This window comes from Sus scrofa, chromosome X, assembly GCF_000003025.6.
Source record: "Sus scrofa isolate TJ Tabasco breed Duroc chromosome X, Sscrofa11.1, whole genome shotgun sequence".
Classification (NCBI taxonomy): Eukaryota; Metazoa; Chordata; class Mammalia; order Artiodactyla; family Suidae; genus Sus; species Sus scrofa.
In genome coordinates, this window is record NC_010461.5 from 25,116,337 (window position 1) to 25,140,083 (window position 23,747).

General features: G+C 37.3%; 1 protein-coding gene across 3 annotated transcripts in view; it reads left to right on the top strand.

Moving 5' to 3' along the window:
* IL1RAPL1 (interleukin 1 receptor accessory protein like 1) overlaps positions 1-23,747 on the top strand; it is a 1,403,038-nt gene that overhangs the window by 708,245 nt on the left and 671,046 nt on the right. For all 3 annotated transcript variants that reach the window (XM_003360251.5, XM_021080209.1, XM_021080210.1), the window contains exon 3: positions 21,331-21,610. In XM_003360251.5, the coding sequence (XP_003360299.3) occupies positions 21,331-21,610 (280 nt within the window). The remainder of the gene's footprint in view (positions 1-21,330; positions 21,611-23,747) is intronic.

A 23,747-nucleotide genomic window follows, 5' to 3' on the forward strand; every position in this document is an offset into this window, starting at 1 on the left:
TGTCAGTTTATTCAAAAGGTTGTGCCTTAATTAGAGGCTATTAGTGGACATGAACCAAAATGGTTTAAAGTTCCATAGTCGTGAACTTGTTATGATACAGGCAAGGATTTGTGGACCTTGTTTATGGTACACTCTCAAACTGGCTGCATTTGTACCCGCCGATGCCAAACTCAGTCAACTTGTTAATGCTCGTACTCTTATACTGCATGCCACTAATCAGAGTAACCATGCAGTGGTACAGGGGAGCTGGGAGTAGAACCCTCAGACAGTTCTGGGAAATTACTACTCCCTTCTGTTCAGAACACATCAGAGCCTGTTTGAATATACCATGAACTCGAATCTCTGGCACACAAAACAAGGCCCTATTCTTCCATCTTTCTGAGTTGCCCTTAACAAGAAAGACAGACAAGTGGTTGGGTGGTAAAGTTATCAGGTCGATTCTAAGTAAAAAATAGCAATGAAGGCACTGCTGAAGTTGACACAAAGCAGATTTCAACCTTAGGAACTTGAAGTTGAAAGAGAAAGGGAATGCATAGATATACTCCTTTGTCTTTTTTTTTTTTTTTTTTTTTTTTTCTGCACAAGTTTCACTGGTCTGAGACTAGAAGCCATGAGGAGGAAACCAAATAGCAAATATATTCATCATGGTTTTGCTACATGGTTTTCTTCTCAACGTGAATTGTTTAAACAATTTGTTATGGAATATTGCTTATTCTCTCTCCCTCTTTCCCTCTCTCCCTTTCTCTGAGTGTGTGTGTGTGTTTATGATATTTTTCAGTGGTAAAATTCAAAAGAATAAGTGACACTTTTTGTATTTCTGTTTATGTGTGGGTTCACAATTTAAGATAAAGTCCTATCTTATATTAATTTATGAATACTTTGCCATTATTGTAAGGTGATAACTTTAATCCTTTTATTTATTTATTTATTTATTTTGTCTTTTTGCCTTTTCTAGGGCTGCCCCCACGGCACATGGAGGATCCCAGCTAGGGGTCCAATTGGAGCTGTAGCCACTGGCCTACGCCAGAGCCACAGCAACGCGGGATCCAAGCCACATCTGTGACCACAGCTCACGGCAACACTGGATCCTTAAACCACTGACCAAGGTCAGGGATCGAACCCGCAACCTCATGGTTCCTAGTTGGATTCGTTAACCACTGAGCCATGATGGGAACTCCTCCTCTAGTATACTTTTAAAATAGGATTGATTTATTTTTTAACATTCAATTTATGGTTAGATTTTAGATTTATCTGTTATATGAAAATGCTTGGGGGAGAGAAATGCGGAACCTTTTTTTAAAAAAAAACTTATTCCTGTGTCATTATCTAAGTTTAAAGATTTAACTTTGTTTATCAGTGTGTACTAATGAAACATGATAGATATCTAAATGTTTTCATTAGCAATAGAGGTTAATTATATTAGAAGAGATTACCAATTATGACTTGCCAAGTTGAGGTGAGGCACACAGGATAAGACAGTACATAAAGAAGCAAGCCCTCCTCACATCAGCAATTGCCATGATAAGAACTCACTGCATTTACGACTTAAGTTTGACAAATTGATGATGGTTTTGAAAGTCACCAAAGGGAGCACAGATAGATATGTAAATTCAGAGTCATCACTGTTTACCTGGAAATTGAAGAAAAAGTGTGAAACAATACATACAGTGGAGAAAATTTCATCAGGGCTGCCATTGATTGTGGCTTTACAGGCAGCTTGGAAATAATAGAATAGGACTGAGTGTAGGAGAATGCACTGGTACAGAAAAGAGTTCATACCCCTAGGATGGTGTGAAATGGACACACTCATGCATTGCATACAGGAATATAAATTGACACAAAATCTACAGAAGCAGTATGGGAAAACATGATCTCTTTTCACCTAGTAATCCTGATTTAGATATTCAGTCTGAGGGCACGATAAAAAATTCAAACAAAATGTATTAAAAATGATATTGATCATAGTACAGTATGTTAAAATGAAAATTTAAGCAAATTAAATATCATAATATGATGCATGTATAGAGTCAATATATATGCAGCCACTGACAATAACCTTTACAAATAATTTTTAAACAATTCATATTATATTAATGGGTAGTGCAGAAAATGAAATCTTGGTTCTTATAGAAGCAACGCCGAGAAGTTATGTTGTGAGCCACATGGAAAGTCCACAAATCTTGGTTCTTATAGTACAATTCTAATTATGAAAATATTTTAGGAGTTCCCATCGTGGCACAATGATTAACAAATCTGGCTAGGAACGATGAGGTTGCAGGTTTGATCTCTGGCCTTGCTCAATGGGTTAAGGATCCGGCGTTGCCGTGAGCTGTGGTATAGGTTGCAGATGAAGCTCGGATCACGCATTGCTGTGGCTCTGGCGTAGGCTGGGGGCTACAGCTCTGATTAGACCCCTAGCCTGGGACCTCCATGTGCCGTGGGTGCGGCCCTAGAAAAGACAAAAAAAAAAAAAAAAAAAAAAAAAAAAAGTATTTTAATGAGACCTTTTTAGGTACAAATTTAAAACCCTTTCAAATGATTTTTTACAGTGTTTTAGTATAAGGATGTGTGAGATTTAGGTTCAGAACTAAAAAGAAGTCAAGAATTAAGTTTTAGGGACTTTCTTTGGTCTCTGGTTCTTTCCTTAATGGGTCTCTGGATCTCTCTGCTTTTTTTCTGAGCTTCTCTTTGTGTGCTGTCTCACTCTTACGTTTTTAGGACCTGCTTTCTCTATTTATTCATAGTTGTTTTTCTTATGTTAACTTTGGGTTATACATGATCATCACAGCTTCTCTGGCCTAAATCTACCTTTAGCCCCTTGTTTCTACTGAGAAAGGAGGGATCTGATTGGACCAGCTCATCTTTTCTCATGAACCAAGGCGTGGGTTATTTGCCTGCCTCAGGACTGGCTGCCCTTGGTTAAAGGGTCATCTTTGCCCTAATCAGTCATGGCTGGACAGGGCATGAGGACACATAAAGAAACAAATTGCTCTCCCTCTTCAACCATTTTCTCCATTACTGGGGACTGCAAACTTTATACTCCATCCAAATCAAACTTCTTTTCAAATGTACCTCATTATTTCATTATTCCCATTGTTAGCCTCCCGTTTCTCACTTTGTAGAATTGCTATCATTGATTTATGATTAATTTCAAAGCCGCATCTCTTACATGCCCCCATGAAGTTCTTTTTTTGAACTTGCCCTGGGAAGTTCTTTCCCTAGGAAGAGTTAATACTCTTGTAATGCTCTTTTCATTAAAGAGCTTATGACGTTGTAGTTCCATTATGAGAGTGATATACATGATTTATTGATTACAAAGGTATGCTTTTGACATTCTTTTGTTCAGTCCATGAAAGGAAACTATGAGACAATAAGTTTATTAGCATTATAACACTAAACTTATGGGAAAAAAATAACACACGCACAGAAATTACACACATATACAACTCAACCAAACTTGGTATTCTAACATCCTTGTATGTGAAAACTGTCAAAGTATTATATTTAAACTGTGTTGTTTTTCTCATACATGCATGAGCCCTCATTCTAATGGTAGAAGTGTTTTTAAAGCAAAAGTATCATCTTTTAAACAATGGAATAAATTAAGTTTCCTTTTTCTTCATGAGTCAGATTTTTCAGTGACTGTTTCAGGCAAATGAACAAGCACTGCATTAACTCCACGCTCTGTTTTAGTGGTTTCCTTGGGTGGACTGGTTTAACCAGATGCCATGTGTAAACTGGTCAAGTAGAACAAGAATTTAGATTTCGACAAGCTTATTGGGAACTTTGAAACTACTATTATCTCACAGGACCCAGAAATTGAATTGAAGCTTTGTTACTAAGCCAGGTTATAGCAATGGACCCAGGAGTCGGTAGCTCAATTTTCTACTTCTTTGCGTCAAATTTTCTCTTGAAAATGATGCATGCGATATTGAAGAATGGCAGGGAGGAGTTTCTGTGAAGTGTTAAATATTTGGTTCACTGGGTCCTATCAGCAGGTAGGGCCTGCGGGGAGCTTGTTTATCCAGCAGAACAATCTCATTATGAGGACAGTGATGTAGTATAGTTTACTTCATACCCTGAAGCCATTCAGGGAAACAACTGAGTGAGTGATATTCATCCCGGGCCCTGTATTGTGCTATTATGACTTGCAATAACTGGCAGCATATTAAAATCGAGATTAGGGACTACAGCTCCTCCATTGAATGAAGTTCTGAAATTTCACAGCTGTTGAATTATTCAGTATTTTTTAATATATATAATAAAAGAATATGTGATTGACTATTTCATGGTACAGTAATGAAATAAAGAGAATTCACAGGCTTGATACATTCCACAGTATTTTTTTCTCATAATTGCATAGTACCCAAGTGGGTCTCTGTATAGGCCAGTGTGGCCCTTGCTGTCAAATATAAAGATAATAACTTGCCTTTGAAAACTAGGGAAAAATAAAAGAAAAAAATGTTTAATAACACATTAATGAATGAGCACTAAAAGGAACCCACGACAATGCCTTGATTGAAAATATCTACGAATACTAGATTGAAAAGTAAAGTAAGATTTGAGACAACTGTTCCATCTTGCCCAGGACAGTACAGCAGAAAAAGTATAAGTTGTAAATTTAGAATAAAAGAAGGGAACCCTGCTTAATTTCATATGCAGTAAGGTTACCAAATGCTTAATTCCAGCCCCACTGGTGCCTAAGATAGCAGGCTTTATTTACATATTTGTTGAATAAAAATCATTTACATCTGGAATCTAATATACGGCACAAATGAACCTTTCCACAGAAAAGAAAATCATAGACTTGGAGAATAGAGTTGTGGTTACCAAGGGGGAGGGGGAGGGGGAGGGAGTTGTGTGGTTGGGGAGCTTGAGGTTAATAAATGCAAACTATTGCCTTTGGAATGGATTAGCAGTGAGATCCTGCCCTGTAGCACTGGGAACTATGTTTAGTCACTTATGATGGCGAATGCTAATGTGCGAAAATAGAATGTGTGCATGTATGTGTAACTGGGTCACCATGCTGTACAGTAGAAAATAAAATTGTACTGGGGAAATAACTATTAAAAAAAAAAGAACGAATGAATGAATGCCTCCCTCCAGAGGTGTCTCAATAAATACCATAAAATCATTCCTTCCCCCACCCTAAATTAAAATATTTTTCTCTTTGAAACATGATAAAGAAAAGGGTCATGGTGTGACTATTAAGCATGTAGGTTTTTAACATTTGAGAGGAACCTAGCATCGCTTTTTCATATAGCAGCCACAAAGGAATATTGAGCTGGATGAACCATGAAAAGTTATATCTGGAGTTCCCTGGTGGCCTAGTGGCTAAGGATTCAGCGTTGTCACTGCTGTGGCTTAGGTTCAATCCCTGGCCTGGGAATTTCTGCATGCCACAGGTGTGGCCAAACAAAAAAAAAAGTTATATGCTAAATGTTCCTCTTTAAAGGTATTTACTAGTTAACTATAAAAACAGAACTGCTATTCCCTGAGAATTTAAACTTTTATTTAAATAATAATAAAATAACTAACTGCAAAAACATTATCATGAAGTAGCATTTACTAGGCCAGAAGATTCCTCTAGTTCTGAGTTTAATAAGTATTAATAAAGAGACTATGAAAATCTCAGTTAAGCCAGCACTTGAGAATGTTTTAATTGCTAAGTAGCATTGAAACTACCTAAATTTGATTTGAACTTGATAGATGTTTATATCGACAACTGTCCAGTACAGTTTTCCACATAAATGCATCCTTTCAAATTTATCAGCCCTCAAAAAATATGTATGAATTTACTCCATACCCAGAGGCTGCACTGTCAAAGATGGGAAACAACACCCAAAATAACAAAATCTGAATCAATATAATTTTCTACTGTCTAAGCATAGGTTTCTTTTTTTTTTTTTTTTTTTTTTTTTGTCTGTCTTTTTAGGGCCATACCCAAGGCATATGGCGGTTCCCAGGCTAGGGGTCAAATCAGAGCTATAGCTGCCAGCCTTTACCACAGCCATAGCAGTGCAGGATCCAAGCCATGTCTGCAACCTATACCACAGCTCATTGCAATGCCAGACCCTTAACCCACTGAGCAAGGCCAGGGATCGAACCTACGTCCTCATGATACTCGTTGGGCTCATTAAACACTGAGCCACAACGGGAACTCCTAAGCATAGATTTCTCCATGCTTTGATTTATTTAAAAAATGCCTGAGAACATGTCAACAAAACCTCTGGAAAGAAGAGTTTAAAGTTAAAGGAAACCTTTTATACTTGAATTTTTTTCCTGTTCCTGGTTCTTTAAGTACATGTGAAAAAAAAATACAAAAAAAAATCCTCATTTTTTTCTGAATTTATTTATTTTTTAATTTTTTATATTACTCAATTTATTACATTTACAGTTGTACAATGATCATCATAACCCAATTTTATAACATATCCATCCCAAACCGCCAGCATCCCCCCACACCCCGACCTGTCTCATTTGGAAACCATAAGTTTTTCAATGTCTGTGAGTCAGTATCTCTTCTTCAAAGAAGTTCATTCTGTCTTTTTTCAGATTCCACATGTCAGTGAAAGCATTTGATGCTGGTGTCTCATTGTCTGGCTGACTTCACTTAGAATGATAATTTCTAGGTCCATCCATGTTGCTAAAAATGCTGGTATTTCGTTACATGTAATGGCTGAGTATTATAACATTGTGTATATGTACCACATCTTCTTTATCCACTCCTCTGTCAATGGACAATTAGGTTGATTCCACGTCTTGGTCATTGAAAATACTGCTGCAATGAATAGGAGTACATGTGTCTTTTCGAGGCATGGTTTTCTCTGGATAGATGCCCAGGAGTGGGATTGCTGGATCAAATGGTAGTTCTATGTTTTGTTTTCTGAGGAATCTCCATCCTGTTTTCCACAGTGCTTACACCAAGTTACATTCCCACCAACAGTGTAATAGGGTTCCTTTTACTGCACACCTTCTCCAGCACATATTGTTTGTGGACGTTTGGATAATGGCCATTCTGGCTGGTGTAAGGTGGTTACCTCATAGTGGTTTTGATTTACAACTCTCTAATGATGAGTGATGTTGAGCATCTTTTCATGTGTTTTTTTGCCATCTATATGTCTTCCTTGGAGAATTGTCTGTTTAGATCTTCTGCCCATTTTTGGATGGGGTTGTTTGTTGTTTTGGTATTGAGAGGTAGGAAGGTGTTTATAAATTTTGGAGATGAATCCCTTGTCAGTCGATTCATTTGCAAATATTTTCTCCCATTCTGTGGGTTGTCTTTTCGCTTTGTTTAGGGTTTCCTTTGCTGTGCAGAAACTTAAGTTTAATTAAGTCCCATTTGTTAATTTTTGTTTTCAGTGTCATTACTCTAAGAGGTGGATCTGAGAAGATGTTGCTGTCCTTTATGTCAGAGAGTGTTTGGCCTGTGTTTTCCTCTAAAGGTTTTAGTGTCTGGTCTTATATCTACGTCTTTAATCCATTTGGAGTTTACTTCTGTATATGGTGTTAGGGAGTGTTCTAATTTCTTTCTTTTCCATGTGGCTGTCCAGTTTCCCCAGCACCACTTATTGAACAGGCTGTCTTTTCTCCATTGTATATTCTTGCCTCCTTTGTCATAGATGAGTTGGCTGTAGGTGTGTGTGTTTAATTCTGTGCTTTCTTTCCTTTTGTACTGATCTATATGTCTGTCCTTGTGCCAGTACCATATGGTTTTGATGACTATTGCTGTGTAGTATAGTCTGAAGTCCGGGAGCCTGATACCTCCATCTCCATTTTTCTTTTCCAGGCAGGATGTCTTTGGCTATTCTGGGTCTTTTGTGCTTCCAAACAAACTTTAAAATATTTTGTTCGAGTTCTGTGAAAACTGTCCTTGGTAATTTGATAGGGATTGCACTGAATCTGTAGATTGCCTTGGGTAGTATAGTCATTTTGATAGTATTGACTCTTCCAATCCAAGAGCATGGTATATCTTTCCATCTATTTGTGCCATCTTTGATGTCTTTCATCAGTGGCTTATAGTTTTCAGAGTACAGGTCTTTTGTCTTTACTGTATATATACCTTTAATGGCGAGCCTTGTCATTTGTGGTATTTTTGTTTCCTGTAGCTGCCTTTTCTTTTCTGCCTAGAGTAGTTCCTTTAGTATTTGTTGTAAAGCTGGTTTAGTGTTGCTGAATTCTCTTAGCTTTTGCTTCTCTGTGAAGCTTTTGATTTCTCCTACAAATATGAATGAGAGCATTGCTGGGTAAAGTAATCTTGGTTGGAGTGTTTTTCCTTTTCCTCACATTAAGTATATCATGCCACTCCCTTCTAGCATGCAGAGTTTCTGCTGACAAATCTGCCAATAACCTTATCGGGGTTCCCTTGCATGTTATTTGTTTCTTTTCCCTAGCTGCTTTCAAGATTTTCTCTTTGTCTTTAATCTTGGTCAGTTTGATTAATATGTATCTTGATGTATTTATTCCTTCTTGGGTTTATTTTATATGGTACTTGTTGTGCTTCCTGGATTTGAGTGAGTGGTTCATTTCCCATGTTAGGGAAGTTTTCAGCTATGATCTATTGGAATATTTTTTCTGTCCCCTTCTCTCTCTCTTCTCCTTCTGGCACCCCTATATTACGGATGTTGGTGTGTTTCATGTTGTCCCAGAGTTCTCTGAGACTCCCTTCATTTCTTTTCAGTATTTTTTCTCTTTTCTGTTCCACATCTGTAATTTCTACTTATCTGTCCTCCACCTCGCTTATTTGTTTTTCTGCCTCCTGTATTCTGCTGTAGGCTGCTTCTAATGAATTTTTTACTTCAGTTATTGTATTTTGCATCTCTTCTTGCTTAAGTTTTTTATCTTGTATCTCTTTGCTCAGTGTTTCCTGTAAGTTATCCATCTTTGCCTCCAGTTTATTTCCAATGTCTTGCATCATCTTCAGCATCAACAGTCTAAAGCATTTTCCTGGAGGCTGAGAGTCTCCTGATCTGTTACCTGTTTTTCTGGGTTTTTTTCTTTCTCCCTCATCTGAGTTATACTCCTCTGTCTTTTCACTTTTGTAGGTTTTGGTGTGGTGACCTTTTTCCAGATGATAGAGTTGTAGCCTCTCTTTCTTCTGGTGTCTGCCCCCATTGTGGCTGATGTTGGTCTGGGGGCTTGCTGTAGGCTTCCTGATGGGAGGGGCTGATGCCTGCCCACTGGTAGGTGGGGCTGATTCCCATCCCTCTGGTGGGTGGGGCTGTCTCTCTCTGGGTGAGATTAGAGGGGTTGTGTGCCTGGGGGGTCTTTAAGCAGCATGTTTACTGATAGGCGGGCTGTGATCCCACCTGTATTGTTTCTTGGCCTGGGGCTTCTCAGATCTGATGCGTGGGGCCGTATTTTCCCAAAATGGCCACCTCCTGAGAAGGCACGCTGATGAATATTCCCAAGAGGTTTGCTTCCAATGTCCTTCTCCCACAACAAGCCACATTCACCCCTGTTTTCCCAGGATGTCCTCTAAGAACTGCAGTCAGGTTTGACCCAGATTCCTATGGAGACTTTGCTTTGCCCTGGGACCCAGTGTATGTGAAATTGTGTGTGCACCTTTTAAGAATGGGGTTTCCATTTCCCCTGGCACAAGCCCCACTGGCCTTTAATGCCAGATGCTCTGGGGGATCTTTCTCCCAATGCCAGATCCCCAGGAGTGGGGGCCTTGACATGGGGCTCAGAAGTCTCACTCCTGTAGGTGAGTTTCTATGATACAGTTACTTTCCAGTCTGTGGGGCTTCCCACCTGGGAGCTATGGGGTTGCTTATATCTCATAGTCACCCCTCCTACCTCTTGATGTGGACTTCTCTTTGTTTTCTGGAGTAGGTTATCTTTTTGAAAGTTTCCAGTCCATTTGGTTGAAGATTGCTCAGCATTTGGTTGTGATTTTTTTGTTTTTAGAAGAGAAGTTGAACTCCAGTCCTTCTAGTCTGCCATCTGAATTTATTACCACTTTTTTCTTGCTGCAATCTGATAGTGTTTATGAAAATACTATGTAAATGAAGGAATTCTACACACATAAAAGGAACTGTTGTTTTTACACACATGACAAAAATGAAAAAGATCATGCTGGAGGTGCACAGATACTTGCTTATAATACTTGGAACAAAATGCAGTGTTTCAATAGAATCCCATCATAATAGATCCGTGATTGTACATATTAATGCAGATGAATGACCAGATAGTTGTGTGTAAAGCTAATATGTGTACAGCATATTAGGTATTTTCATAAAACTTCTACTGTGATAAAAATAGACTCAGCATCTCTAAAAAATGTCTCTAACCTTCCTTAAAATTCTCACTTAGAAATTCACTTGAAGGAACAATACACAAACTGTGTGTGTTTAATTTCCCCCACAATCTCTGCAAGAAGCTAATCAAATAGAAAATTAATCTCTGTGACATTATTCATATGAAAGCAATTGCATATTAAAATATACAACAGAATTCATCCCCTTTTCCCTTGAATTTTTCTCTAACTCTAGGGACTCTAATTCCCAGAAGAGCTCACAATATGAAAAAGATACACAGAATTGCTTTTGTTTCACTGACTGGCCAGTACAGGCAATATGTTCTTCTGTATAAACACCTGTGATAAATGGAGAAAATGTTCTGTAAGAAGACAAATAAAGCTTCTACCTCAACCATACTTGTTAGCATCACCTTGACCTTCCTTATGCATCTTATTTCCATTAGTGATGTCACAGTCCTCTCAGGAATCCTAGATAAAAACCTCCAAGTCATCCTTGACTCTTCCTTTTCCTTCATCTCTCTGTCTGATCAGTTCCCCATCCTGTTGATTCTACCTCTACAATTTCCCCCATTTCTTTATTTCATTGCCATGATTTTAAGAGTGATCTCCCTGCTCCTGGCTGTATCTTCCCAATTCTTGATATTGACACTACAGTGATCTTCCTAAAATGTAGATAGATAGTCCCACTTCCTTCATGGACATTTTTTACTGTTTACATTGACTAGAGTGGTGGTTCTCAAAAGTATCATCCCAGGACCATAACCTGTGTCTTTTTGGAAATGCAGATGCTTAGATTCAGTCACTACCTTATGAATCTTAATCTTTGATGGTGAAAATGAACAATCTGTCTTTTAACCACTCTGCCAGTTGATGCTGATGCGGACTGAAATTTGTAAACTACTGGGCTCTGCGATTAAGTTCAATTTTCTTGTCCTGATGTCTTGTTAATCTAATTTTTCTGATCTTATTTTTACTTGGTTATGCTTTTCTTCTCCCTCCATCCCACTGTTTTAGAACCTTACTCTTACTTGTACCATATAACTGGTCTGTACATTGACTTGGAATTTTTCTCTTCCCAGTTACCAAGTTTTAAATTGAGGCACAGTTCAAATTCCATTTCTCTGTTAAATTCTTTTTGGTCTTCCTGGTTATATATTTATGCTCTATTAGTTACTGTAAAAATAGAAAACATCTCTGGATTGAGATAAAACAAACCTTTTGTTTTGTGTTTCCCCATCAATGCTGTCTTTACTTTTGAAATTTCTCCATTCTGCTTTGTGTTATATCTAGTTTTTAACGTCTTTACCTACTAAAAGATGATTTCTTCAATATCAACACTAGTCTCATTAATCTTTCTTATAGGGCAGTGGGTCACACACAGAGGTAGTCCATAACGAATGCGGAGTCACACAGAAACATGGTTTGAGAGTTACCATAGTGGCTCAGTAGGTTAAGGACCTGAGGTCTCTGTGAGGATGTGGATTCGATCCTTGTCCTTGCTCAGTGGGTTAAGGATCTGGCTTTATCACAAGCTGTGACATAGGTTACAGATGCAGCTGGGATCTGGTGTTGCTGTGGCTGTGGTGTAGGCCAGCAGCTGCAGCTCCAATTTGACCCCTGGCCTGGGAACTTCCATATGTTGCAGGTGCAGCCATTAAAAAAAAAAAGAAATACAATTTAGACTCTAATATGTAATTGTTTCATGCCCTCATTGTTACAAACAATAGTTGGAATTATTCTAAATTTTAAAGACCTTTATAACTTGCAGGTTCAAAAATAGAATTCTCTTCTGCTGTATGTTCTAAAACAAAATGAATGTTGTGCCTTATGTGCCTTAAGGCTTGTTACTCCCTTTGTTGCTCAATATGTTGATATTTAATCCAGTGTCCAACAAGTATTCCAAAGGTGTAAAATGCCTAAAGCTCAAAACTCTTTTTTGACCTATCTGTATGCACATATCCTTATTTGTTTTGTGGTCCAAATGCTGGGTTTTGTGGAGATACACATGAACTAAATAAATAGTATAATATTATGCCAATTGAATGTAACACGGTTTGAATTATGTTTAATAAATCCACAAGGATTTACAGAGTTCTGAGCTATGTTCAGTACTGTGGAATAAAATTGTTCTGAGTTAAAAAAAATGTATTGCTTTGCAATATTATAAGCAAGGGAAAAAATGTTTATTGTTAATTTTTCCCAAATTAGTAAGGTTAAGTATACTTAGAAACAAGAGTTATAACTGATTATGCTGCCAGTTAAGATACACATTTTGAGTACCAATTCAAATGAGGATTTATTCAGTAAATCAACCATTTATTCAGTACACATTAATTGAGTGTCTGCCCTCAAATATTAATTGGTTGTATCCTGACAGTGGTAAATATATAGATAGATTTGGAAGTAACTACATATTATATTATTAGAAGTAGATTAGGAGTTCCCATCGTGGCTCAGTGGTTAACGAATCCACTAGGAACCATGAGGTTGCGGGTTTGGTCCCTGCGCTTGCTCAGTGGGTTAATGATCCGGCGTTGCCATGAGCTGTGGTGTAGGTTGCAGACACGGTTTGGATCCCGTGTTGCTGTGGCTCTGGCGTAGGTCAGTGGCTACAGCTCTGATTCGACCCCTAGCCTGGGAACCTCCCTAGGCCCAAGAAATAGCAAAAAGACAAAAAAAAAAAAAAAAGTAGATTAGATTTTGATGAATGATGATAGGCAGATATATGATAAAGTATGTTTTCAAAGTCCCCATAGTTCAGTGATGAATGAAATGCATGTGAGAAAATGTTAATTCACTTTTTAAATATTATTAAAAATGTGTATGAAATAGGGGACACGAAAGAAATAAATAAGTGAAAGAATGAGAAAACCTTTAAAGTAAATTGATATTGTTCTACCATTAAAACATAGACCAAAGGTATCAAGGTATTATATATCTGTATCAATTCCTTATGCCCCGAATAATAGCAAAAACAAGAAAATTAAAAGAATCCAGATTTTCTTGTAGTGAGATGTGCCTCTGCTTGCATTTACCTAGTGGGGTTTTTCCTGCTCCTGTTGAGTGTGGGAATGGAAATAAAGAACGTGTACTTCAGATTCTGCGTTAGATGCTTTCTCATATTACCCTTAAACATTAAGAAAACAAAAATAAAGATTTAAGCAGAATTTACTGCAAGGCAATGGCAGGGGGTGTGATCCAACACTGAGGGCTGGGAGTTTAAGAGTCTTTGTCAAATAATGGCACAGAGAAAATTAGCTGAAAGCACTGAGGGTTTGCTCACATATCTTCATGCAAGGAACAACTGTTATGAAGATTTTTTTCAAGGCCAAAGGCAGGTGTAGGCCATGAAAAAAACAAAGCCAAAAGATTTCCCAAGGAAGAATGATTGGTGAGTTTGAACAAGCCTTCGGGGTCGGGCTTGGATTTGATCATTATAGTTATAGGAGCCTGGCCCAGGGTCATTGCAGAACCCCTAGTCCACCTGTTGAACCAGATAGTATAATTAAATCACAGACTGCAAACAGTCCAAGTTAGCCAACAGGCTGTTTTTCTGGCCAATTATCTGAAAATCGGTTGCTCTGGTTCTTTCTTCTAGGGCTCTGACTGCTTACTGTCTGCTATCCCTCGGTCCCCCCAGGGCATGCAGCAGACACAAATACAAGCCCAAGGCACAGGACACTTTCCTTTATCAATTCCAGAACAACCCCACAAAGTGGATTTTTCAACATGCAAATGAAGGCCCTGAGTGCATAAGAGACTTACTTGAACTTGGTGTGGGTGATGAAGAGGGAACCTTATCTTAGGAGAAATTTGATAACAACTGACCAAGGCCCACACCTCCTGGAGATAACCTACATTGACAGCCTGGTAGATGATAACTTCTAGGCTTTGTCAGACAAAGGGTATTCTAGAAACTGGATTCCTGTTAATTGGTAGAGTCTCTTGGGTTAACATCAGTTCTTACCACAGGCACATACCTCTTCAAAATATTTGAAAGAGGTCTTCCAACATTGTTACATTGTATATATTTTTAAAGGAAAGTATTTGGCAACACTCCCTCTCAGATAAACATAATCCAGAAAGCATAGACAAAGAGGAAGTGTTGTGTGAACCAACATTTACTTTAAAGGTTAATTTGGGTCATATTTTACTGCAGCTTTTGCTGATGATAATTTGAGGACATTTCTGCTTCCTCCTCGGAAGGATTCCAACATTGCCATTTTTCATTTATGAAGTTCATATTTTGAAAGAGTGGCATCCAGTGTAGATAAAGAGCAGAAATGATCTCATTAAAATCTAGCCTGAGCCTTTTTGTTCTGTCTTTGATAGCTAACATGCATGGCCTATACTCCCTAGCCACAGTCATGTCTCGAGTTCAGCTTTTCCACGCATGCTAGGGTAGAGACAAATGATGCCAGTAAGCCAGATATTTACCTTTGATCATTGCAATTTTTTTTTTTTTTGTCTTTTTGCTATTTCTTTGGGCCGCTCCCGCGGCATATGGAGGTTCCCAGGCTAGGTGTCGAATCGGAGCTTTAGCCACTGGCCTACGCCAGAGCCACGGCAACGAGGGATCTGAACCGCATCTGCAACCTACACCACAGCTCATGGCAACGCCAGATCCTTAACCCACTGAGCAAGAGCAGGGACCGAACCCGCAACCTCATGGTTCCTAGTCGGATTCGTTAACCACTGCGCCACGATGGGAACTCCGATCATTGCAAATTTTAAAAAGAGTATTTTTTTAAAGAATATGAATATACACACACATTTAGGTCTATCTGTGAGTCATTGAACCAATTCATTACATTTTTATTACCTAAAAATTTTAAATGAAAAAATTGTAAAAATGTTTCAAAGACCTCACCCCTTGACAAGAATGATTGATTTTGTTGTTGTTGACAGGGGAAGATATTTAAGTCTATGACAACAGATAGGATTTGCAGAGTAAACTAACATCATTCCTTTCCCTCAATGCTTGTATCCAGTCATTCACTTACTCCTTTCAGTTTTACCTCCTTAGTCTTCCTCAGATCCACCCCATTTCTCCTTCTCTGCTACCACTGCTGAACTTTAGACCTTCAGTAACATCACTTTCCTCACTAAAGCCTTCAACCTCATATGCCTACCTAGAATTTCACCCAGCAGAGCATATCTGAAAATATCAAATTATCTCCATCACCCCCCTGACTGAATGTTTACCGTATCTCCCCATTGCTTTCACAATGATGCCACAGGTTTTTTACATCTCATAAAAATACCTCCGCAGTCTGTCTTTGCCCACCTCTTTCCTTGTATCTCTTGCTAGTTCCTGCTTTAAACTTCTTGTTTCTACACCACAAAGCTGTTTGTAGTTCCTGCAAAATTCTGCTATCTCTTATTTCTGCATCTTTGCTTTTGTGTTCAACTCCAAATTAAATATCTGTCTGCCAATTCTTTGTATAGCTAACTTCTGACAGATATCTCATATGTTTTCTCTCCATGGAACATATTCCTGACTAGCCCTCTGCATTTCTTTATCATTCCTTTTCCTTTGTGCTTTCAGTTTTGGTCTGTCTCTTCAATTACACTGTGAGCTCCTTGACAACAAGGGCTATATCTTATATGTCTTGATGTCTTCAGCTCCTAGGACAGAAACTGGAATGAAGGTTGTTCTTACTACATGAATATATAAATCTGCGTTAGATCAGCTTTCCTAGAACAGGGCCCGGGACAGGATTTTCGATGCACACAATTGACTGAGGGAGTGCTCTTCAGGTAAAGCCTAAAAGAGAATGAGAGAAGCAGGGCAGAAAAGGGGAAAGAGCTGAATGAGGAGGTCACAGCTAACATCTAAGCTTGCCCTGGAGCTCTGGAGCATGAACTGTATTGTACAGTTGTCCCTACGTGAGGCAAAGGAGGAGCCTTTTTTTTTTAACACTCACCTCAGGTAGTTATTGCAGTAGGCAGACCCAAGGGGATGTACATTCCCCACCAAAATGGCTCTTGTCAATCAAGGTCATTTTCAAGAAGAGGATACAACTTTGAACTCTTAGTAGACAATACTCAAAGTTGCTGGAGAATGGATAGATCATTTTTGTAAAGGGGAGGGATGGCCTCTGTTACACTACAACAGATGTCTTAATTATTTGATTATTATTCTGATGTACCCACCCAAGTAGATACTTTAAGAGTAATATAATTTGCATTTTTATAAGTAAAGTCTTACATTTTCATATTAGGATTCACTATGTATGACCTCTGATTAGATTTTTTTTAAGAATGCAACTTTCAAGCTTGTGTACCATAATATATTTTGAGCTCTTATATATGTAGTAACAGTGATTTAATTAAAAATACTTTCCCTAATCTTATATATTTACATTATATATTTACATTATATAATCTATGTAGCGTTTGCCCATGAAATAGTATATCAATATGAACTGTTTGTAAAGGAATTAGTTCTGAATCTTAATTCCCTCTGTCTTTATATAAGCCTCATGCAATATTATGGGTAGTAACAAAAATAAATGAATGTGGTACTTCCTACTTCTACCCCTTGATGCAACTTAATGGCTTTATAAACTCTCATGGACTCTGAAGGAGTATGTGTTACATAGGATACATTAAACTAGAGTATTTCCATGGAATCCTCCCATCAGGGAAGGAGAGTACCAATAGCTAACTTTCTTAAAGAGGCTTATAGAAAGGTATTTTATTCTGAAAGAAAACCAATTAAATACTATTGTCCTCCATAATTACCCAATGATAATTTAAAAAATAATAACAATAAAGATTATCTGGTAACTCACATAATAGAATTAATGGTGTCTAGAAATATGAAAATATGCTGGCTTGGAATAACTGTTTCCAGTATATAAACTAGAATTTATATATTGAAGTAAGGGAAAACTGAACTTACCAGTAGCAATTTTGGTCATCAAGAGTTAGGTTTTAAGCCATCACATTTTCTTTTAAGTTTTGAGATATCCCGCTAGACAAGATTTAAAAAAATTAGTTTGTGGCTATACAAGGAAAATGTTTTTATTCATAAGGAGATGCATACTGAAGTATTTTAAAAGTGAAATGTCGCAATGTGTCTATTTTAATTCATTTTCAAGAGGTTTAAGAAAAACATTGTGATACAGAGTATATGAAAATGAGGCAAAATGTTAAAGGGAAAATAAATATCATTTCTCACTTTTTCCATTTAATAAAATACTTAAATTATTGAAAAATATGTAAGTCAATCATTTATTTAGATGCATTTATCAAAATAACTTGAAAATATCTTGAATTGTTCTTTATATTATTTGCCAACTTCCCCTCAAAAGTATTAATATGTTCATAAATTTATAGTTTACTTCTGAACATCATATATTTAGTTTAATGGTAGTAAAACTTCCTAAGCCACAGATCCTACATTTTACTTCCATATTAAAGTGAACATGAAGTGACTCTGTTATCCAGCATGTTATTTATTCATTCCAACTCTGCCTTTTCTTTAGCATGTGAATGAGAACTGTTTGAATTTTTTCCTGACAGATAGTTAAGTACTAAATAACTCTAATTTTCAGTGATATTTATTATTATCATTCAATATTTTTCTGAATAAGTGTATTCTGAAAGTATGTATTAATTTCTCTATCCCTAGTCAACTCTCCTTCTGTTCTCTTGAACTAATTTCTTAGTAACTTTTGGAAATTTCTAGGCTAAGTGTTTTTCCTGTTAGCTTCAAGCATTTTGCTTCACCTTACAAATCTTTTGAGAGTTTGAATAATTTCATCTCACTGTTTGTACTGCTACCTTGAAGGTGTCTCAGCCTATTGCACTGGCAGCCATATCCTCTGTGACAGATGGCCTCAGTTACAATAACTTAATTCTAGAATTATATTGTAATTCATACAGTATTAAAACAAGGTAATTTCATGCTTCTTGTGTGAATTATAACTGTTCGAAATAAAATCACACCTCAGATTCATTTCATGTAATGGGAGAAATGTACAAAGTTGTATTGATAAATACTGCATGTAATTAAATAACCTTGACATCTCTGTTTATGTACAGTTGTGCCATCCTATTTGCTGAGGTGTGCCAGCTCTCTAGCAGTCATTGACAGGAATGATAGTTATGATTTGGACATTGATGATGTCCACCAAGCTACTAGCACATTTACTCTAGACACTACCTCAATATGGCTCTTTATTGGGAAATCTTAGACCAAAAATCAGTAATTAAAATAAATCAAACTAAAGAATAGTGTGAAATTTAAATTACCTTTATTATGAAACAGTACTGTGATGGTAGAGAGAGTAAATTCTAGGGTCAGATGTGTTTGGGTGAGAATGTCAGCACTTCCACATGTTAGCTGATGTTGAGTTTCTTTGTAAATTTTTGCATTAAAATTTACTCAAGAATTCATTCATGTATTCATTTAGTAAAAGTGTGTTGAGATGGCTAGCAGGCAGAGTTCTAGGCACTGAGGTTAAAGAAGTGAATTTGAAGGACCAAGTCCCTGACCTCAAGGACATTATACTCTGTTGGGGCAACAGAAAGCAAACAAAAACTGGGTAAGTGATATAATATCAGACAGCATTAAGTCTTATGAAAAATATTAAAGAAGAATCTAGATCAAGTGACTAGAATAGGAAGGTGGTATTTCAGGCAGGAATGTTAGAAAAGGACTCAGATGTGGTGGCATTTAGAGTGAGGGAGGGAGGAAACCATGCAGTTGGTTGGTGAGAAAAGTTCAATGTAGAAGGGACATGAGTTAAAAGTCTAAGTGGATGTTTTTGTGAAAGATATATGACAATTTATAAGCTCAGAACACAGTTAAGTGCTCATCAGATGTTAGATATTATTTCAATATAAGAAATTTAGATAATTCCATAGATTGTGTCTTCTTTGCTTTCATATACATCTTATCATTTTGAAAGTTTTCCTTCTCTTGAATTTTACATTGTTTTTCTTATTCTCAGATCCTTTAGGTTGCTCTCTATTTAATCACTATGAATCAAACCCTGCTTGCAATACTCAGACACTACTGCCATTAGAGGTCCTCTTTCCTTTGTTTTTGTTCTTTTGCTCAGCATTTGTATACTTTGAGCTGTGTCAAATTGATGATTTTGCTAGGTATTGGGTACCTACCTTCTCTAAACAGAAATCCATAACTTCTCCATGATAATAATAATAACGGTGATGTACCTGTCCTGTCATAGCCTGTCGTGTGTGCATGTGTAGGGGGGAGGGTGATAATAATGGTGCCAAGATGCAACTTAGAAGATGGTGCTTCCAGGAAACCTAGAAAACCCAAACAGCCCACACCTCATCAGCCCCATTTCCCACCATGGTTTCTACTTTACACTTTTCCTGATGTTTCCAGAAATCAGAGGAAAGTAACTATCTACCTCCATCTCTGCCTGTAAAACCATTACTAGAGTGTGACCCACTTTCATTGTATTTCTTTCTGCCTCATTTGGCTATCCAACACTTATTCTTCATTTTATCAGTGAGTATCCAATCAGAGAGAAAATAAAGTATACTAATTTGAACAAGGAAAGTTTATATAAAGATTTTTTAATATAGCAGGTAGTTGGAATAACAAATGATTGGCTAGTAAGAAAGATAAATGTATTAGTCATAACAAAATACCATAGACTGGGTTGCCTACACAACAGAAATGTATTATTCACAGTTCTAGAGGCTGAGAAGTCCAAGATAAAGATGCTGGCTGATTTGGTTTCTGGTGAGACCCTATCTTCTGCTTATAGATGGCCACCTTTTCACCATGTGCTCACTTGGCATCTTCTCTATAAGTTCGCCATAAGAGAGAGAAATTGCAAGCTCTGGTGTCTTTTCATATAAGAGCACTATTCTCTTCATAAAAGTCCTGCCCTCATGACCTCATATAAACCTAATTATCTCCCAAAGGCCCCTCCTCCAAATACGATTACATTCAGGATTAAGGTTTCAGCACAGGAACTTTAGGAGGACACATTCAGTGCATAGCAAAAGATAACCATACAGAATAGAGAAATGGGGAGTTCCCACTGTGGCTCAGTGGAAATGAACCTGACTAGTATCTAGATTGCAGGTTCAATCCCTGGCCCCGCTCAGTGGGTTAAGGATCCATCATTGCTGTAAGCTGTGATGTACGTCACAGATACGACTTGGATCCTGTGTTGCTGTTGCTGTGGCTGAGGTGTAGACTGGCAGCTGTAGCTCCGATTCAACCCCTAGCCTGGGAATTTCCATATGCTACGTGTGCGGCCTTAAAAAGAACAAAAAAAAATAGAGAAGTGGCTACCATTACCCCTAGCTGAGATCAAGCACCTAAGGAAAATCTCCCATCCTCTCCCCATTCCCAGAGTGATATCCAAACCTTACTGGGAAAGTGCATGGCTTACTGAATGGCAGCAGTTACTCTGGTGGCATACCCATAGAACTTGATAGAAGTCTGCCCTCTGCAGTTGGAAAGAAAGACTTGCCATTTAAGATATCTGGGAAAGCTGTTCTCAAGATGATGTCTCACCTGAGGCTCTGCTAAAAATCTACTAAGCCACTATGCGCTGAAGGACCTGGGTCTCAAGAGAAGCACCCACTGCAGGAGCCAGGTTCTAGAGAAGATTATGCTCACTACAAGAGCCTTCCAAGCAAGCCTGCTGGAACCAGCGAGCAAAACCCTTTCCTTTGCAATCTCTCTCCAGCACCCTTTACTAACAAAGCTTCGGTGACAGCTGGCAAAGGCAAACTATTTCAAAGGTCTGAATCCATTTTCAAAGAACAGGCAAACAGGTGAATTTAGAGTAGAAAGGCAGTAAACCAATAACCATCACACTGATTTACACTAAGAATAAATACCAGCAGAATAAAACTAAATGATGAATATATTGTTTCTTAATAGGTATATTACTTCTTAGTGCCCTTCTGAGTTTTATCCATCACTGCATCATCTGTGCCTAGAGAAGAATTGTGTCTGATATAGATGCTCAGTAAATACTGTGGAATGAATAAATGAATGAATGAACTAATTGCTTCCATTTTTCTCTCCATTTTTTTTTTCTTTTTCTCTCTTTAAACTATAGCTGATGGATGCACGGATTGGTCTGTTGATATCAAGAAATATCAAGTTTTGGTGGGAGAGCCTGTTCGAATCAAATGTGCACTCTTTTATGGCTATATCAGAGCCAATTACTCACTAGCCCAAAGTGCTGGACTCAGTTTGATGTGGTACAAAAGCTCTGGCCCCGGAGACTTTGAAGAGCCGATAGCCTTTGATGGAAGTAGAATGAGCAAGGAAGAGGACTCCATTTGGTTCCGGCCAACATTACTGCAGGACAGTGGTCTTTACGCCTGTGTCATCAGGTATCCTTTTTATTTTCTGTTGAATCAATTATATAGCATGTTTCTTTCTTATACCTAAATTTTACTACTTTTTCTTTCACCTAAAGGTGTTGTCTCAATATTTGTATGTGTGTGTTGCTATTTTCTAAAATTTAGAATCTAAATCATAAAAAGATGGGGGTTGGAATTTATATTGTGACATTTCTGGCTTATGGAGAAAAGAGATACCATCTGGGTATCTACTTAGGTTGCCAGAAATTACTAAAGACTATGAAATAAAATTTATAGAGGAGGTGAAATGTTGCAAATAAAATGTAAGCAAATACTTGCAGAAAGGATGCATAGTTTATCGCTAAATGGGTGGTAACATTTTGTTATTGCCCTTCACAGACAGATAGAGCACAGATACTGCTGATTCACAAACATCTGTAAAGATGGTTTAGGTAACATATATGTGCTCAGGAAGAGGAAAGCAGCCTTGCCCATGTTAGGGGATACGAAGGCTATGTTCCAGATCATTTTGTCAACTAAAAGTGCTGAGTCACTATAACAGTTGTGGGGGGGGGGGCTTGAGGCCATTACAAAAGTTATTAACAAAGCCTGTGCCCTTAACCTATAAAGAAACTCATCACACATCTACATATCTTTTCTTTCTGAAGAGACATATGTACTTTCCTTAATGATAATGCATTGAAACAATATCCATGTAACACATTAGCAGTTAAAAATCTCAGTTTAAGCATTTAGCCCTTCATGGACTGTGAATCACACCCTGCACGAATGATTGTGGATGTCATTAGACTATAAGAACATTGGCAAAGCAGGGTATAGGCATATAGAGAGTGTGTTTAAATCTATTTGTCTCTCTTTTTTGAGTTATTAAGAGAAATAAAGCCAAATCTAAAGCAGTTAATTCTCAATTTGGAAAAGTTTCAAAATCACCCATTGTCTTTTTCAAGTCAAAATTTGACTTCCACTTCTAAAATTCTCACCAGCAGCTATTATTCCTTTATCATAAAGAAATTGTGTCTCCCCTCACCATCAACCTGTAAGAATTACCTTTATCCAGATTAATGGCCACAAGTGTGTTAGGATGTTAAAACAGGTCAAAGCCTCATGAAAGTTAAACATAACTTTTCTTTTGAATACTGACAACATATAACTTGGAGTTAATTTTGAAAAATATCAATGAATACAGGTAAAGTTCGGCTTGGGAAAAATGTTGAATGATATATATAAGAACAAATGTGTTATTCCTTTGTCAACTCCTATTTTTTCTCTTAAAAAATAGAATCCAATCTTTTCATGTTCAAACATAACTCTTAATAGAGGTTGTAGGGACATTATAAATAATCACCATACTAATATAGTTAGTACTCTTGGGACTGGTTATTCTTACTTGACTAATACTAGTTTGATTTTATTTCACATCTGCTGCATTTCTTTAAAAAAACATTATTTATGATCATTCATGCATGTAAAGATGATTCAAGATAAGCAATTGTATGAACTCATTTATCTGAGGTTAAAATTGAACTGAATGTCCGTAGTCTAACACTTAATTTCATTATGTATTGCTGATGAGAAAATAATTGTGTTCACATTAATAACATAAATTTCTAAAGCACTGAAGTTATAATTCTTTGATGTGTTTAAATATACCTAGTGATCCAATGCTCTGAGAAATTGCACTAAAATGTCCCTGAATTTGTAGTTGCAATAATGAGTGAAGGTCAAACAATTTCAGAAATAATGACATTTGCCATATGTTCATGTGTCTACCTTTTAATGGAAGGTGAAACTAAAAGACAAACATTTAAAGTTTTGCATGTGTCAAGTGGTATTCTAGAGAAAGTAATAAACTGCAGGAAAAGATACTTTTGTCAGTGGAATTCCAGTGTTCCAGTTGATTTGAAGCCAATGTTCATCTGGCTCCCTTTCCAATTTGGAAAATGAGACTCAATCTCATTAAACAGCGGTTGAAATCAGATGGTTTGGTGTTGACATGAAGGGAGTCCAGGGCTGTTGGTTGAGTCACTGACATTTTGGCACATTGTTAGCTATAAGGACACAAAACTGTCACTTTTAGTATTTAAATAATTACTTAATTTTGAAAGTTTGAATACAATAGCTTCTTCTCAAAGGTTCTAGTCTTTCT